Consider the following 15,986-nt stretch of genomic DNA (forward strand, 5'->3'; position numbering starts at 1 on the left):
CTTGCCGCTCTCAGATCGGAGGTCAGGGTCTTGCCACCTTCCCTTCATCTCCCTGGGGATCAACATTCACCCAGGGAAAGCTGCACTGGCCTGTATCTGTCCTGCTGCAAACAGCTCTCCTTGCTTTTTGGCTCTCTCTCCAGGCTGCAAGCCTCCAGCCACACCTGGTCAGCATTCCAGCGTCTGGCTTTTCCTTTGCAAAAGTAGCAAGTGGAGCTGGGATTTCGAAGGGATCCCCTGCTGGACTCAGCCGCACAGCCTCCCTTTAGTTCTCCCAAATACTGCTCCCTGTTCTGTCAGGAGCTCCACCTTTCATACACCTGGGTTTAACAGGTTGCAGGTGTGAGTTCTAGGCTGGGTCTGCCTATCCTTGCCTGACTATTAGTGGGACAGTCCAGTATTAACATGGGGCAGTCTGTCCTCTGTCTCTCATTGTGGTTTTGAGTAATCTTTATTTCTTCTTAGTCGCCTCTTCTTCTTTTTAGTGATTTTCGAAATTGGGTAGGGGGAGTTTCACCTCACATCTATATAAAAAGGCACAAACTTTGAGGCTCAGCATTATTTTGGAAAATGAGATTGGCGAGTGTTGGGTAAGATTTTCATGGAAATGGTAAATCTTCCTGACCGGGGTCAACCACAGAACCTTTTGCTTTACTAGTGGGATATTTGTCCTTAATACCTCTAAGTGGGAACCTTTTTCCACACTTTACTCTTTATATGGGTGTCATTTTTTTTTACTCTCCATAGTGTCTTTTTAAAGTTATAGTCTTAACAACTTATTGCCAATAAGTGCCTGTTGGTGCTGGGTTGCCCTGGGGGCTCCCCATGTAACTTTCTTGTGTGTGCTAACCTTGGGAGAACTGCAGTTCCCAAGGGTAGAAAGGATCTTTGGATCCCTTTTCCATTTTATTTTGTGAAACCAGCACACCCCACACTATGTTGAGTGCTGGGGAGACACAATGTATCCCCTTTCACACTAAAACTAACAATTCTGTTACAGGGACAAGCTTACCTTCAATGGCTGGTGGCAGTGATACCTTGGATTAATTTGGTGCACATTTACCACGGGCTGTGTTCACAGCTGCAGTACAGGCACCTAAGGGTTGCCAGTGTAGTGTTTGTCCTTTCTTGTTCCTTCCCCAGACATCCAAGGTGGGAAATTCCTTTGTGTGATTTTTATCTTCGGCGGCAGTGCCCTGGACTCCCCGCCCAGGCTTCAGCCTGTCTGTGAGGGCAAGAAGCGAGGGAGGAGTCCAAAACTCCACATCCCTTTGTCTTCCTCCTTGCCTGAATGGGGACAAATTCCAGTGGGGGCGATTGGACAACTAGACTACCCCTTTGTGTAAAATGCATGGACAGAATGCAGAAGTCATGCTGTAGCTCCTGTTAAATACTGCAAACCTGGAAGCTGAAGACAAGTCAACCACTAGAACCAAAAAGGATGATTAAGGAAAAGCGGCTGAAACTATTTCCAGCGACAGGGAAGCCTGCTGTGTTACCGGAGCCTGCTGTAGCTCTTCCTTCCAATCGACCTGGGGACTCCGAAAACGACGACCCGGACCCAGAGCCTGGTGGAACCCACTAGACCCAAGAAGACCTACATTTTGAGCTATCCCACACGTTGCTGCGACCGTGCGTTGCTGCAATACCCCAATACACTGGGACCTCAAGCCACTGTGCAAGGCACAGTCTTCAAAAGTCCAAATCTCACTGGAACTTTGTGGGAATCCTGGTGGATCTCCAGAGACATGAATCAAGTTTGACAAGTTCCCTCAACAGAGTGCTGGACTTTTGTAACAACGAGAATTCAACTGGGATTTTTGGTCTTCCTCTGTCCCCCTTGAAAAGGCACCAAATCCGCAGAATCACATTCAGCCGCAAGGAAAACCTTGCCTGGAGCCTTCTTCATTGATCCCTACTGCAATGTTTCTTCTGAGGTCTTGTATTCAGTCACCACGACAAGGAATCCACTAACCAGGTATTTGGCAGCAGAACCTGAAGCCCTCCTGCTGCAATTTTTCTTCAATGAGCAGGTACTGTGTCGGCTTGGCTATGTACTTAAGTCTCTTGGGATTTCTGTATAGCTGTGGGGCGTTTTCTGTGATGGGGAGGCCTCTCATCCAGTGCACCTAGTCCCACTGCTAGAATCCTGCTAGGGTGTCTTCGGCGAAGCCCCTGGTCCCTCTTCGAACTCTAAAGTAAAATGCTCACCTGTTGGCCCAGTCTTCCTAAGGAACTCTGACTTTTGCTACTTAAGAACCTATCCTGCCACTGCCTGTTCTGCCACTGAACACTCATGCTCCAAGAATAAGGGAAAGACTGTTAAGGGATTGGGCCTTTTGCCTAGAAAAGAAAATAAGTGTTTAAAAGTTACTTACTTGTAAAAGAGTTGGTTGGGAACTGTAACTGTAAGAGTGAAAAGTTACAGCAGTGCTTACATACCTTGGATGTGTAATGCACGATTCTTCAAAGTATGGTTAACATATTTCTTTCCTTAGAAAATGTTTTGCCATTCGAACCGAAAGTAGATGTGAAGGTATATTACTCACCTGTAATTAAGTTGTGCCTCTTCCCAAAGGTAATGTTGGTTTCACCAGATTATTCCTGCAGGGTAACTGTACGAGTGTCTTCCAACTGTTGGTATCACCAGATTAATCATTTTAGGTGGCCCCAACTGGGTCTTGCTTCCTCTGACTTGCTGTTAGCCTGCCCAGAATAAGTCTGTTCGGTTGTTGCCCATCTAGAATAGCTAAGTCATTCAGTAAAGTGTATCATTAGGGTTTACTTTCCCTGTGCTCTCTAACTCAGAGTCGGGGGTTCCAACTGTCCCTTTTAAGTCCTACATCAGTCACTGGTATAGACGGGAAAGATCTAACCTAGACTCCTTGCGAGATTAAAACGAGCAGATGGGGTTTACTTAGAGTTAGCTGTGTGCCATGCAAAAATAAGTTACCAAAGTTACTGCTTATCTCAATCTGTGTTTCACGGATCTCAAAAGCACCTTTAATTGAATATTACATTCTTAGGGTTTACTCACCTAGTATAACTGTGTGTTATCACAAAAGTAGTTATAGGTTTTGACTGTAACTGGAATAAGTGTTCCACTAGTCACAAAAAGTATATTGTCCAGTTGACTGAGTATGTGATTCTTACTGAGAGTCACTGTACAGCCGGTAGGGTCTACTGCCCTTGCATTACTGAAGGTAATTGTGAAAGTAACAATTGGTATTTACTCCCCAAGAATAGGTGTGACCAATACTGAATGTGTATGAAAAGGTTCTGACTGACCTAGAACGGTGTCCAGTCATTTGGTCGACTGAAAACTGGTCGAATGACATTTGGTCGACGCAATTTGGTCGAAAACCAAATGGTCGAATTTTTTTATTTATTTATATATTTATTTTTCGGGTTTTCGTTTTTTTATAAAAAGGGGTTTTTAGAGAAAAAAAGCGGGTTGGGGGGACCCCCCCAAAAAAATAAAAAAAAGGGGTGAAAATAAAAAAAATAAAAAATTCGACCATTTGGTTTTCGACCAAATTGGTTCGACCATTTGTCTGGTCGACCAATTTTTTTCGACCAAATGTCTGGTAACCACCTAGAACTACTGTAAGGTGGCCCACATAAGGCTTATATTGGTCTGTGTACCTTCAAGTATAGTATTGTGTTTTTAGAATTGTGATTTCATATAATGTGTTAGTACTTATTTACCTCTAAACCTATCAGGGCATACCTGTATTTAAATAAATCATTTTTACATACATAGTGTTTCGACCATTTGTATTACAATTTCATTTGTACCGATTCTACAGCCCTCTCTCTCCCTCCTAAGGTAAGCCTGGCTGCTCCGTCTACGCTACCACGTACACAGGTGGTACAGCCTTATACTTGGAGTGGAGTCTTGTACTGCCTAATTTGAGTGGTTTTACTAAGCCCTTAGCTGGACTTCAGAAAAACTGTCCAAACATTGAGTCATGTGGCTGTGGTTAGTCCTCAAGGTGCATAGGGAAGAGAATTATTTTAGAATAGGAATAGATTATTCGGATTACATAAACTACATTAGAATTCAAATTAGATTTGGATTCAGAATGCATTTACGAATTATGCAAAATTAGGTTTCCCCAGAGGCTCCAAGAAAGAATGCAGGGAAACAGAGTAACAAGAATTCTTTTTCGCACGTTTTTTGTTCATGCAACACAAATCAGGAGGAGGTGACATGCTTTTTCAGGGAAAGAACCAACCAAAAACAAGCACTGGTAATGCCACCAGTTTGGGCATCTGTGTAGGCATAGGAAAGCACTTGCCAGGCACTCCCATAGCTGTTTTAACTGGACATTGATAGTAGCAGGTGCAAAATGGTGCGAGTACCTGGGCATCTGATAGCAGCGCCTGGCAAATGCCTAATACTTCTACACGGTATTGTGGGAAAAATATGAAAAAGAATGATCATATTTGTATTGTGTTCATCCCAGTGCTTCTCCAAACGTTGCTATTGCACTGGGACCAAAGCCAGCCATATATTTGGCGCTACAATTAGCAATCCATGAGTGTTTGGGAGATTGTTCCAGGGCCCAATATATGAGGTATATATCAACCTATCTTAGTTGATGGGGTTCTTTCCTTGGTTATCCTGACTCTCCCACAAGATCATTTTGGCTGAGCAGTCAAGGCATTTGCTCAGAAGGTTAAAGATGGTTTTTGGTACAGTAAACACCTTGTATACACACAATAGAGGAAGGCCCACACAACACAGGTTATGTTATTCAGCTTTTGTACGGCGGTGCCAGCCACAACCGTAGTGGTCTTACAGCGCGGAGGACTGTTCAAAGTGTGACTTTTTGTGGCCCCACAAGGGGTGGAGAAGGGAATAGGAGGTGAACAGAGAGAAGGTTACAGCCAAACAATACAGATTAGTATGATCCAGGGGAGGTTGGAATTCGTAGGAGTGTTGAATGAGTGTGGCATTGGTGCAGAAAGATCAGGGTGTACGGCTGATCAGGAACAGGGCCCATTCCCAGCGCTCCAGAGGACTGGCGTAAAACACCCTGGTGGCAGTTTCTGGTTCATTCAACAAGTACTGAAACGAGCCACTGAACGGTTGCATTATGGGCTTCCGTTTCTCTCTGGGGTACCATTGGAGTATGGGGGATTGATGTCACTTGGGGGTTACCATAAGCTGCCAGGCCCCAGACGGAAAAACTCTGAGATTGCCCAGCATCTGTCCAAGGTGACCAAGCCCAGATGTCCAAGGTGGATGTGGGCGACATGAAAGGGGAGTGTGCATAGTTGCCCAGAGTGCCACACCTGCACAGCGGTGTGCTGGGATGAATAGGATGTGGTGAAATGGTTGTGTATTATTTTACTGTTTCAAAATTAACTTGGAGGAAAGGTAGGAAAATAACACATTGCAGGCTTCCTAAGTCTAAGACAATAGGTTCACTTCCGCTCAGCACACTAAGAGGGCAACTTTCCATTATACCTCCGGAGTTCAGCGACGTCCTGACATTCATTTGCGTGAAAGGTTCAAATGATCAGAGTAAACTTTGTGTTCAGTGCTGGCCAGGCTTGAGGCCTTCCTGCAGAGCCTGGGTGTGCTCAACCAATGTACAGGCTAACAGAAGAGCACACACTCTTCCGCTTATGGGCTCCGAATTGTTAGAATCTACAGACAGGAAACCTTTGAGGAACTATGGGCGCTCTAAACCAGTGTGGGTTTTGAACTTTGACTCCACTGGGATCAAGGCCATAGTCCTGGCTGTGTGAAGGTCATGAGGCATGCTAAGATCTTTATGGAGATGGTATCAGTGAAGTGGGGGCAGCTGGACTCTTCTCGGCCGGAGGCTTTGGCTCCTCTGGGATTGAATCTGCATAATCTACCCTTGTTCACCCTTCTTAACTTCGATTTGTTTGGCATTAGTTGGCTTGGGCAGCCAAATGTAGCTCTTGGCAGCTGTTGGTGTGAAGACAACCAGGTTCTTCTAGGCTACAAGCAGGAGAGAATAGCTCCCAGCTCCCCTCCATTTCAAACCCTGCAAATCATGTAGAAATATATAGATGGTTGTTTGATAATATCAGCAGGCTCTCCATTAGTGGACTCTGCTTCCTCGACCCCTATCCCGCGGAGCATTTGTCATCGATCATGCTCTTGACCATCAAGGTTACCCAGGAAAACAGTCGGCGTATGCCTCAGTCTATCGTTCAAGAGGCTCGGAGCACTGGTGGGAACCAACCATTAGGCTTTCCTCACTCCTTACGATTAACATTGTCCGTCATCTTGCACTCTCTCCTGCTCCTCCCAGCCTCAATGACAGTGTTGGGTTTCATCAGAGGGGTCACATAGGAGGCTATGCCATCAAATGGATGTTTGGAGGAGCAGTCCTTAATGATAAAGGGAAAGAGTTTAAAGAAATTTGGTATTTCCAATTTAGGCATTGGGAGATGGTGCACATGCAGCAATGTGCCATTAGTTTTCTCCCAGCAATTTGATGTGTGTCTCTTCAATTTCCACAGGGGGTTCTTGTATCCTGTAAAAAGACTAGTTTCTCGTCAGAGGGAAGCCATGACGGCATTGTGATATACTGTCCCCTTCACTGCCCTCTACCTCACTCGTAGTGCAGCCTGCTGGCTTGTGCAACTTCTGCTTCAAATTCTACCCAGCAGTAGCCCTCTTTTTCCTAGCGGGATAGATGGAAGCAACATTTTCCTCTTCATAGCTGCTTCTTCATTTGGCACTGGACCAGTAGAAGACTCACCATGCATAGGCAGGCCCATTAGTAAGAGCTCAAGGACAGCAAGATCACAAGTCAGCAATGCACCCGTGCAGACCTGGCAGCACAACCTCCTCCTCCTCCTTTGCTCAACGCAGAGGCCAAACTCCCCACTATGGCCCTATGACAGGCAGACAATGAGGGTTTGAGAAAAGGACCCTATTTGCATTGAGCGTTAAGCCACATCACCAACCGTGGTCGTCTCCAATAGCAATTCAGGTCCGTAATGAGCCTTCGGTCAAATAGAGTTAAATACCAAAATAATACAATATTTAATATTTCAAATGTAGGTACACAAGTACAGAATAACTTCTAAAGCGTAATGAATATAAAGCATCCAGGTCATCGAGGTCACACTGTGAGAGCATCTGTCTAGCTGCTCTTCAGTTAACCTCAGGCACAGCATTGTATGGAAATGTAAGCAGGGATAGAAATTGCCAATGGCCCCTAAGCCCCTATCAACCAAACATTGCAAATCTGACAGGGCATGATCTGAAAGTGTTGAGGCGTTATATGGAGTGGAGATGAAACACCAGTGAAATGCCAATGTTAATTTAGATCAAATAAGGCTATACAATAGCAAGTACGGTGGTGTGTGCGGAAGACATGTGTAGCTCAGCGCTGTGCCTGCATTCAAATGTTGTGGTACTCATCCAAGTGCACAGTAATTACTACATATCCCTTCCTTCCATACAAACCGCCATGCATGTATGCAGCATACCAGTTACTTTTACTCCCTAAAAGGAAGGGGCATTCTCCTAATAAGAAATTGGTAGTAAAAATATTCCCAACAAAAAATAGGAACCAACAAATACATAGGAGCCTACACCCTGCTTCCACACACACACACACACACACACAACTCCACAGATACCAGCAGAGCAGTGTCACAGGAAGGAGATGTAGTACTCCCCGACCTGAAAATGCACACTTGAGGAAATTAATGCATCTTTTAAAGGTGCATGAATTATTAGGTACAAAGAAGCAAAGATTAAAAAACAATCTCCGTTTTAGAATTAGAATCTTTTTGCCTAAAAAAAAAAATAATAATAATAATAATACATTAGGATGGGAATTGTCTTTTTACTCCGTACAAATACGGAGTGAAATACTCCTACTTCAAAACGTTATCTGGAGTACTGCTGTGTAATATTGTTAATGTTAAAGGACATTTGTACCGCGCACCATCACAACCGCCGTTGTCTCCTGGCGCTCTGGCGGCTCTGAAAGAGGGAGGGAGAGGTGGGTTAGTGGGTGAAGGCTGGAAAAGTGCAAGATTGCAGTGATCTGCTGTTGGCAGCCTCAGCCCGGTGGTTCCGTCGGCTGGGCCTGGGGTGTATGCGGCCGGTAGTCGTCGTGTGCTGATGTGCGAGTCTATGTGTGGTTTTGTTTTGTTGTTGCAGTGTAGTGAAGTTCATGCGGTTTGTTGTGCTGGAGGTTTGTGGTTGTGTTTGGTTTGGAGTTTGAGAGGTTTGAAGCAGTTTCCTGATCGTCCATGGAAAACAAAAAAAACACACCTTTACAGACTTGGTTTCACAGGTGGCGTTTTCATCCTGTGACTCGCAGTCATCATGTTCGTTGGCATAGTTGATGCCGGTTGAGCAGTGGGTCTCCTCCAGCTGATTATTACAGCACTGTTCTTGGTTAATTCTAGAAGATATAAGTGCGAAACAGTAAGACTCTTTAAACACATTCTTGGTGATTAGTCCATTTTCATTGCAGGCAAAACCATCACAAAAATACAGTAAAAAATCAGCACAACAAAAAGCAGATAAAATTTTTTTAACAAGACCAAAAACACCAAAATCAAACAAATCAACCATCAATTCCAAAATGTAAAACACAAACGTGCCGAATGATATTTTGCAGCCCTGCCAGCCCTAACTGAATATATATTTTGGGGACACAGTCGCAACTATACAGTTAAGGTAACATGACATTTTACTAACAGTTTTCCTCTTTAACTTCACACCTCGTCCGTAAATGATCACCCAACCTGGCATGTAAGCGATATGGCCACATGTGAACACTCATACTCAAATTGGTCAAGTTTCAAAAAGGTTTAAATTTAGAATTACAATGCTCTGAAAGAGGATTTTTGCACCCCCCTAGCCCCCCCCCCCAAATATAAAATAACTTTGGGACATGTTTCTCGAAATTGACTGCTTTGATTTTTCGAGATTCTGAGCACACACCTAGCCCTTGCATTCTACAAGTAAACACTCCAAAAGAATTGCAAATCTGAATGGCCAAACTAGAGTTTAGGTAAGCGCACAGAATCAACTATACGCAACTTCTCGTGGGACACGTGCACATAACAGGCCCACACCATGAGCACACCAGCCCCAGCAACTCGCTTGGAATATCACGTGAGCATAGGCTTAATACAATGGACCACAATGAGCACTTTGACAAGGCCAGTGCCCAGGCCTTGTTCTGAAGGGACAGGAACCCCTCTCAGCCGGGAGTGGGAGGTATTGCAAAGTGAGGCACCAACACTTCCATTGAACAGGCTTCTTTATTGAGGTTAGTTGCAGAAGAGCTGCAGCACATACACTCTCTCATATCATCTCCAACTGACCTCCCTCACATTCTCCCCTTACCATTCTCAAGCTCAACCCATAACAATTCTATGTAGAACATCTGACCGTGCACAGGTGATAACAGCACATAGTAACTATATAACAGGAGACCAAGTAAACATCTCTTCATATTCTCATCTCCAACCATGTCTCATTACCAAAATGCTTGCCGGCGTTTCCATTTTCAGATCAGAAGCTGTTCAAGAACATCAGCCAAGCCACCGTGAAACATCCAAGAATTCTGAAGGGGAAAAAAACACTCATCCGCGAGGCTAAAACCCTCCGGAGACCCCCACAGTGCCATAGCATTGAAAAGAACTAGCACAACGCAGCCGCGAGAGAGAGATGCTGGAGAAAGCCACAAGGGCTTCAGAATCTCTCTGTTTCAGGATTCGCAAATAGGTAATTTCCTAGACCTTGGCTCTCAGTGCTGGTGATTGATATTTCTCCCCCCTTATCAGGGTCCTTGTCAGGCAGTCCCTATTTTCTACACCCTCATGCCATGGGTAAGTTTCACTCCCTCACTCTTGGGGTTGCTGGTGGTGGGCTATACTTAAATGTCTCCACTTCCCTCAGGGTAGAAAACGCACATTTCAGTATCCAGACTATGTCCATGTTCCAGGCGTCTTTAACAAACAGATGCTTCAGCTGTCAGCTCTTTATTCTGTGCCAAGGTTTCCCAGGCCTCCACCAGGATGGCTTATTTCTGGGCATGGTCTTCCTTTGTATCAAGGGAGACAAAACAGATGCTTCCTCCGGAAAAAGGACACTGTTCCTTCTAGTCATCTCTTTGAAGTCTGATCTCCCTCTTGGTTAAAGGAGACAGGAGATACAGCTCTCCGCCTCTCAGGATTCACCCTCACTCTTTCCCAGACAGCTTTATAGTGTCATGAGAGGAGCCAGACGCCCTTTCTGTTCTCCCAAAGGTTCTTAACTCTAGAAAATTGAACCAAGTGATTTGATTGGTTAGTCCTCAAAATTCAAAATCACCTTCTACTGGATTGCTATTCTCTTTGCTCCTTAATTGGTTTGCTGCTTGCTCTGCACTGGCGGGGAGTTAAATGCTGGTACAGAATTTGTCGCCATCTTGAAATTACTATGTTGTGCAATTCGGCACTCCGATCTCTTCACGGGGTGGGCAAGATCTGCTGTCAAAGTTCTACAGACAACATGAATCCACATTTTTTTCTCAACGTTCAAATGCTTCAGATTTTACATCGAGAAAGACTGAAATCATGATTTGGGGTAAAGAGGAAGATCCATCTCCCAACCCTCAGTTCCTCCACTGCCCACATTGTTGGGGAACATTATAGTTTATTAATCCTAGCAATAGTCACAGGTCTAATCTTACCTGGATGGTCTTTGATACATTCTGGGAGTTCTAGTACACCTAATGCTTCTCTAGGTTAGTGATATGAGATTAGGGGGTACCACATCTCATGTAAAGCAGCGGGCCTATGGGGTACCTATAGTCCACCCTCAGGGAGGCACATTGGGTAGTGGCTGTGCCAATTACGCCCTTTGTGGCCACTACCCTCACATGTAAGCACAGTTCACGGAATTCTCCACAGTAGGTACTCCAGGAGTCCAAGGTAGAAGCTGTTGGCATGATTTAATCTTGAAGGTACAAGAGCAGTAACTACTGAAGGAGAATGGGTTGTAATGGACAAGGCTCTGAATCAGTGTCTGTGGGAATACTGCATTATGCCACACTCGGACACGTGTTGACCCTGCAGAAGCACTTCTGGGAAGACTGACAAAAAGAGTGTTCCCCGCATAGCCAGGGCGATAGATACTCATTGCAGATGGAATAGTCCACCGGAAAGAGAGGAGGGCAACTAAGGAGAGCAAGAAGCATTGCACAGCAACAGAGGGTGACAAAGTTCTCATCGAGAAATGACATCCTATGAATAATCCAAGTCTATCTTTAAAACATAATCCGCAGACTCACTATAGTAAAAGTCTCAATGATTACAGCAAACCAAGGATCCGATCAGAGAACAACAAACTGCAGTCTCTTCAGGAAGATTCTTTTGTGGATGTACTTTTAAGTGCTTGATGACAAAGCTTGTGAGCCTTCTACCCTTGTGGGTATGTTTATTCCACTATATGAAGTTTGCCCTACTTTACTATTGCCCTACTATTTTTTGTTCCTTAGCACTGTATGAATGGTTTGTTCTAGTTGAATAGTTTAATGTAGTTTAGTTGTCCCCCACTGTATTTTGCTCTTTAGCATCCTAGATTAATGGTTGGCCCACAGGCGTGTGCTCCAGCATTAACAATACCATCTTCGCACCCAAACACTACACACAGACCAACTTATGCCACTCACAAATGGCAATTTAAAATGCATCCCTTCAGACAAACCTAACTTTACACCTCTACAACAACTTACGCACCGCTGCCCCGGTAAAGCACCCCAGCATCACAATGCAGTCATCTGGACACAAATTCCTCAATGTATACCTCCTAGAAACAGACCCAAAACAGTATGTGGGTACTACCAAGCTACACATACCAACAGAACAGAAAAGAGATCTTGCATTTTCCCTTTGCCTCTTTACCCGCTAACCGAGGGGGTCTGCAACCTTTGGCTCTCCGGATGTTTTGGACAACAACTCCAAACAGCCTTAGCCAGCATAATGGGAAAGGATCATGGGAGTTGTAGTTCAAAACATCTGGAGACCTTTCACTAACCTGACCCCACCACCCTCTTTTCAGAAGATCCACCAGTGTGCCTGGAGACCATGCACATGGCCGTGGTGGGCAGTATAAACCCCAATAACAATTTCATATTGAGACAGTATATATTTCCAGTCAGGCTGATGATACTTACTGCATGCTTAATATAGCAGACTGACCTAGGCATGCGTTGACAGACACTATGCAGCAGAAAACAGACTATTTGTCTGGCAAACGTTGCTGCACCATACTAGATTTTAATGAGACCCGCATTCTCACAAAAGGTTTGCCTCTGGATTTCAATGGAGTCCCCCTCCCAAACATCTGTCTTAATCCTCCCATGAGAATACATGAATTGAGAAATAGTCTAAATTGTGTAGTAGGAGTAGCAGTAGGAGTTTCTTTAAAAAGGTAGAAGGGAAAATATGGAAGAAAGCTTTTGGTGTACCAACCATACGCCTATAGAAGGTTTAGACTGCAAATTGGGATATCATTAACTGCCCAGAAGATATTGATGGGCATATCCTATATTTGTATGATGAACAGAGTCGATGATCAGAACTGGATATATTCCAAGTTTCAAAATATACTACAGAACGATAGCAGGGACGTTGCACTTAAGTAATGGGGAGGAGATGTATTTCAGTTTTTTGAAGATACAGGATTCTCCGTGGATGCTGAGAATCAAATAACTATAAATTAAATGCAAATAAAAGAAATTGGCAAAATGTGGGATCGCAATAAGATTACATTTCTGGGTAAATATACAAAACATGGGGATTATGTCAAGCAGGCATTCCCAGTGGAGACTCCCTGCAACTACCTGATAAATCACTGTCATATGACTGTAAGAAGAATCATAATGTTATTAAGATTGAATTATTGCCGACTTTGTCGAGAACTGCTGCATGGGAAAATATATCATATTCGCAACGGTTGTGTATATTGTATAATTGTGAAATCGGGACATCTAACGAAATGTAAAAAACTGAATGTGATCGAAAGGGATATCTCAATATTAAATACAAACTGGATAATTATCATAGTGACCAAATATTGAGCCTATTGTTCTCAGGGAATTGCACAATATTGAATTGTACTATGTACCATATGTGGATGAAAGTTTTATAATGTTTTATGTGTATAGGGTCATTATTAACATACTGTATGTAACAATTTAAAATAGAGTATCAATTATCAAATTCAATATTTGGTGTCTGGAAATGTTTTATTCAAGAATATGCATTATTATTTTATTGTATAAAATCTAAGATTTTATGTTTTTGATTGTGTTATAAGGTTAAAAGTAGTAATAGTAGTAATGTTCCTAGGTGAAAGGTCAAGAGGCAACAAAATTGCAGCCATGTGCTTACAAGGATGAATTGCCTGCCCATAAATCCATCAAAAGGACAGATAATTTAGACGAAACCACAACAAAATTCTGAATACGTCTTTAACTTGCCTATTTGTTTTTTGGAATTGTTGTGGTGCTTGCGCCACAAAATTGCCGAAACCATGGTTACAAGAGAAAGAAAAAGAGAAAGAAAGAGAATGTTTGTTCTGAACTTATATATCTGGTTGGCATAGCAATGGACAATGCCATGGCATGAAATTGCCGAAACACTCAAATCTCTTTTTCTAAACTCCTCCATCGTACAACCCAATGAGAAGTTCTCGAACAATATTTTCTCCTATTAGCAAGGGTACAGGTCTTTCCAATTCCCTGCTGCACAGTGATTTCATTTTGGCCATTTTGGCTATTCCTGGAATACCTTTTAACAAATTTTGTTGGTCCTTCAAAGACTACCTTTCTACACCCACGCACCCTCTCTCTAGCGCCACCCACACTCCACACCCATTACGTGTGCCGGTTGGGTTTTGTTTGGGCTATTTTGGGCTACTTCTGACAATTCCTCCCGTGGTTGCTTTGTTCTTCATGTCTTTTGCACTCAACTACCATCGGCCACCCACCAGACCCCCCACTCTTTCTAACCCCACCCACTCATTAACCTTTCCCCACCCTCTCACCCTACCCTCTATCCCCACCTGCGAGTCCCCACCTACCCACCTTACCCCCACTCACCCTACCCCAACCCACTCACCCTACCCCAGTCCCTCTACTACCACCAACCACCTAACCCCCCTCTCTCTACCCCGACCCACTCAACTGCCACCCACCTCTACCCCCCAACCATCCTACCCCACTCTCTCCACAACCAACCCACTCTCTCTACCCCCACCCACTGAAACCCCCACTCTCACTACCTCACCAACTCTACCTCCAATCACTCACTCTTCACCACACAGCCGACCTTCACCCTCTACAATCCTCTACCCCAACCCACTCAACCTACCCCCAACTCTTTCTAACCCCACCTACCATACAACCCACTCTCTCTAGACTAATCTACTCACCCTACCCCCATTCTCTCTACTCACCACGCACGCACTCCACTCCTACTATCTCCAACCCCACCCACCCCATTGCGTGTGCTGGTTGGATTTTGTTTGGGCTATTATTGCCTTCTTTTGACAAGTCCTCCTGAGGCTGCAGTCTTCATGTTTATTGCCCTGAACCAACTACAATCATCCACCCCCACGATCTCCAATCCCACCCACTCCCCCAAGTCTTCTGCCACTCTCTACCCATCCAACCTCCTCTACTCTCTACCGCCACTCTCTCTACCCTCACCTATCCACCTACCTCTCACACTTACACTATTTCTTACCCTCTCAATGTTTCTCACTCTTTCTTTTGCTCATCGTCGATGGCAGGCTCTCTCAATCGTTTCCCCCCTTGCTCTAGTCTCCTCCCTTCTCATTCTCTTGCACACCCACGCACCTTAATCATCCTCATTTGAAACGTTGCTCTCTCCTCCTTGCACCCTGCAGCCTATGAATGCAAAGGGCAAAGTACAGCAGTAAACGCCAAAACTATTGGCTTTGCCAATGCTTGTTTCAATTGGTCCGATACAAGTTGTAGCATGTGTTATGTGGCCTCAATGGCAAGTCTGTAATACAGGAACCACAAAGTTCCAAAGGAATTGACAAAGGAAAATTACCTAATTGACTCAAGATGTGAGTTGTTGCCACACCTGCCTAACTTTAAAAATCAAAAACCCCGAGATTCCTACATATCCCCTTCTCTGGTTTCATCTGGGTAAACCCATATTCCTGCCTCATTAATAATTCAAACCAACAGTGCAAATTGGTTCATCTATTCAGTGAAAACGCAGCAGGCAGAGTGTTCATTACAAGTCTAGAGATAAGGCGCAGTGTGATAAAACTGTCTGCATAGGATCACAGTGAAGTCGTGAAGCCAGGATTTAAGATCAGCCTGCAACGGATGCACCTGATCAAATCTTCTCAGGTCCAGTTTGGTAGCAGTATGCGTTAATGTTTGGCTTTCTGGAATACTGATTTAGAGATGGCTTGAACAGTACTGAAATCATAATAAAACATCTTGACAAAAAATTAAAAAAACACTAATCGAAATATGATAAGCAAAACGCAAAATGGTACCATTTTCTTTGCCGAGAGGACTGAAAGTTCCAGAATGCAAGCCTAAAAAATGACCTTTAGATTTTGCAAATTTACTTTCAAGACTTGACGACACAACAATACTCTGGTATGATTGCCTTATTTATCGGCCAACGTGTTATTAAGGGACAGACATCCTGCTTCTATATTGTGTGAAGAAAATGTTATGTTCCATATAAATGCAACCCCTTCTTTGTGGACGTAGAATGAAATAAGACTGTTTCATTGTTTTATCCTGAAATAAGACTGTTTCATTGTTTTATCCTGAAATAAGACTGTTTCATTGTTTTATCCTGAAATAAGGCCGTTTCATTGTTTTACCCTGAAATAAGACTGTTTCATTGTTTATCCTGAAATAAGACTGTTTCATTGTTTTATCCTGAAATAAGACTGTTTCATTGTTTTATCCTGAAATAAG

The 15,986-nt window shown here is 43.8% G+C and overlaps 1 protein-coding gene across 2 annotated transcripts in view; it reads right to left on the reverse strand.

Moving 5' to 3' along the window:
* The window catches only part of FBLN1 (fibulin 1), a 788,021-nt gene that overhangs the window by 603,629 nt on the left and 168,406 nt on the right, over positions 1–15,986 (reverse strand). For both annotated transcript variants that reach the window (XM_069628189.1, XM_069628190.1), the window contains exon 3: positions 8,282–8,414. In XM_069628189.1, the coding sequence (XP_069484290.1) occupies positions 8,282–8,414 (133 nt within the window). The remainder of the gene's footprint in view (positions 1–8,281; positions 8,415–15,986) is intronic.

The sequence above is a fragment of the Ambystoma mexicanum genome, chromosome 12 (assembly GCF_040938575.1).
Source record: "Ambystoma mexicanum isolate Mex_15411 chromosome 12, UKY_AmexF1_1, whole genome shotgun sequence".
Lineage (NCBI taxonomy): Eukaryota > Metazoa > Chordata > Amphibia > Caudata > Ambystomatidae > Ambystoma > Ambystoma mexicanum.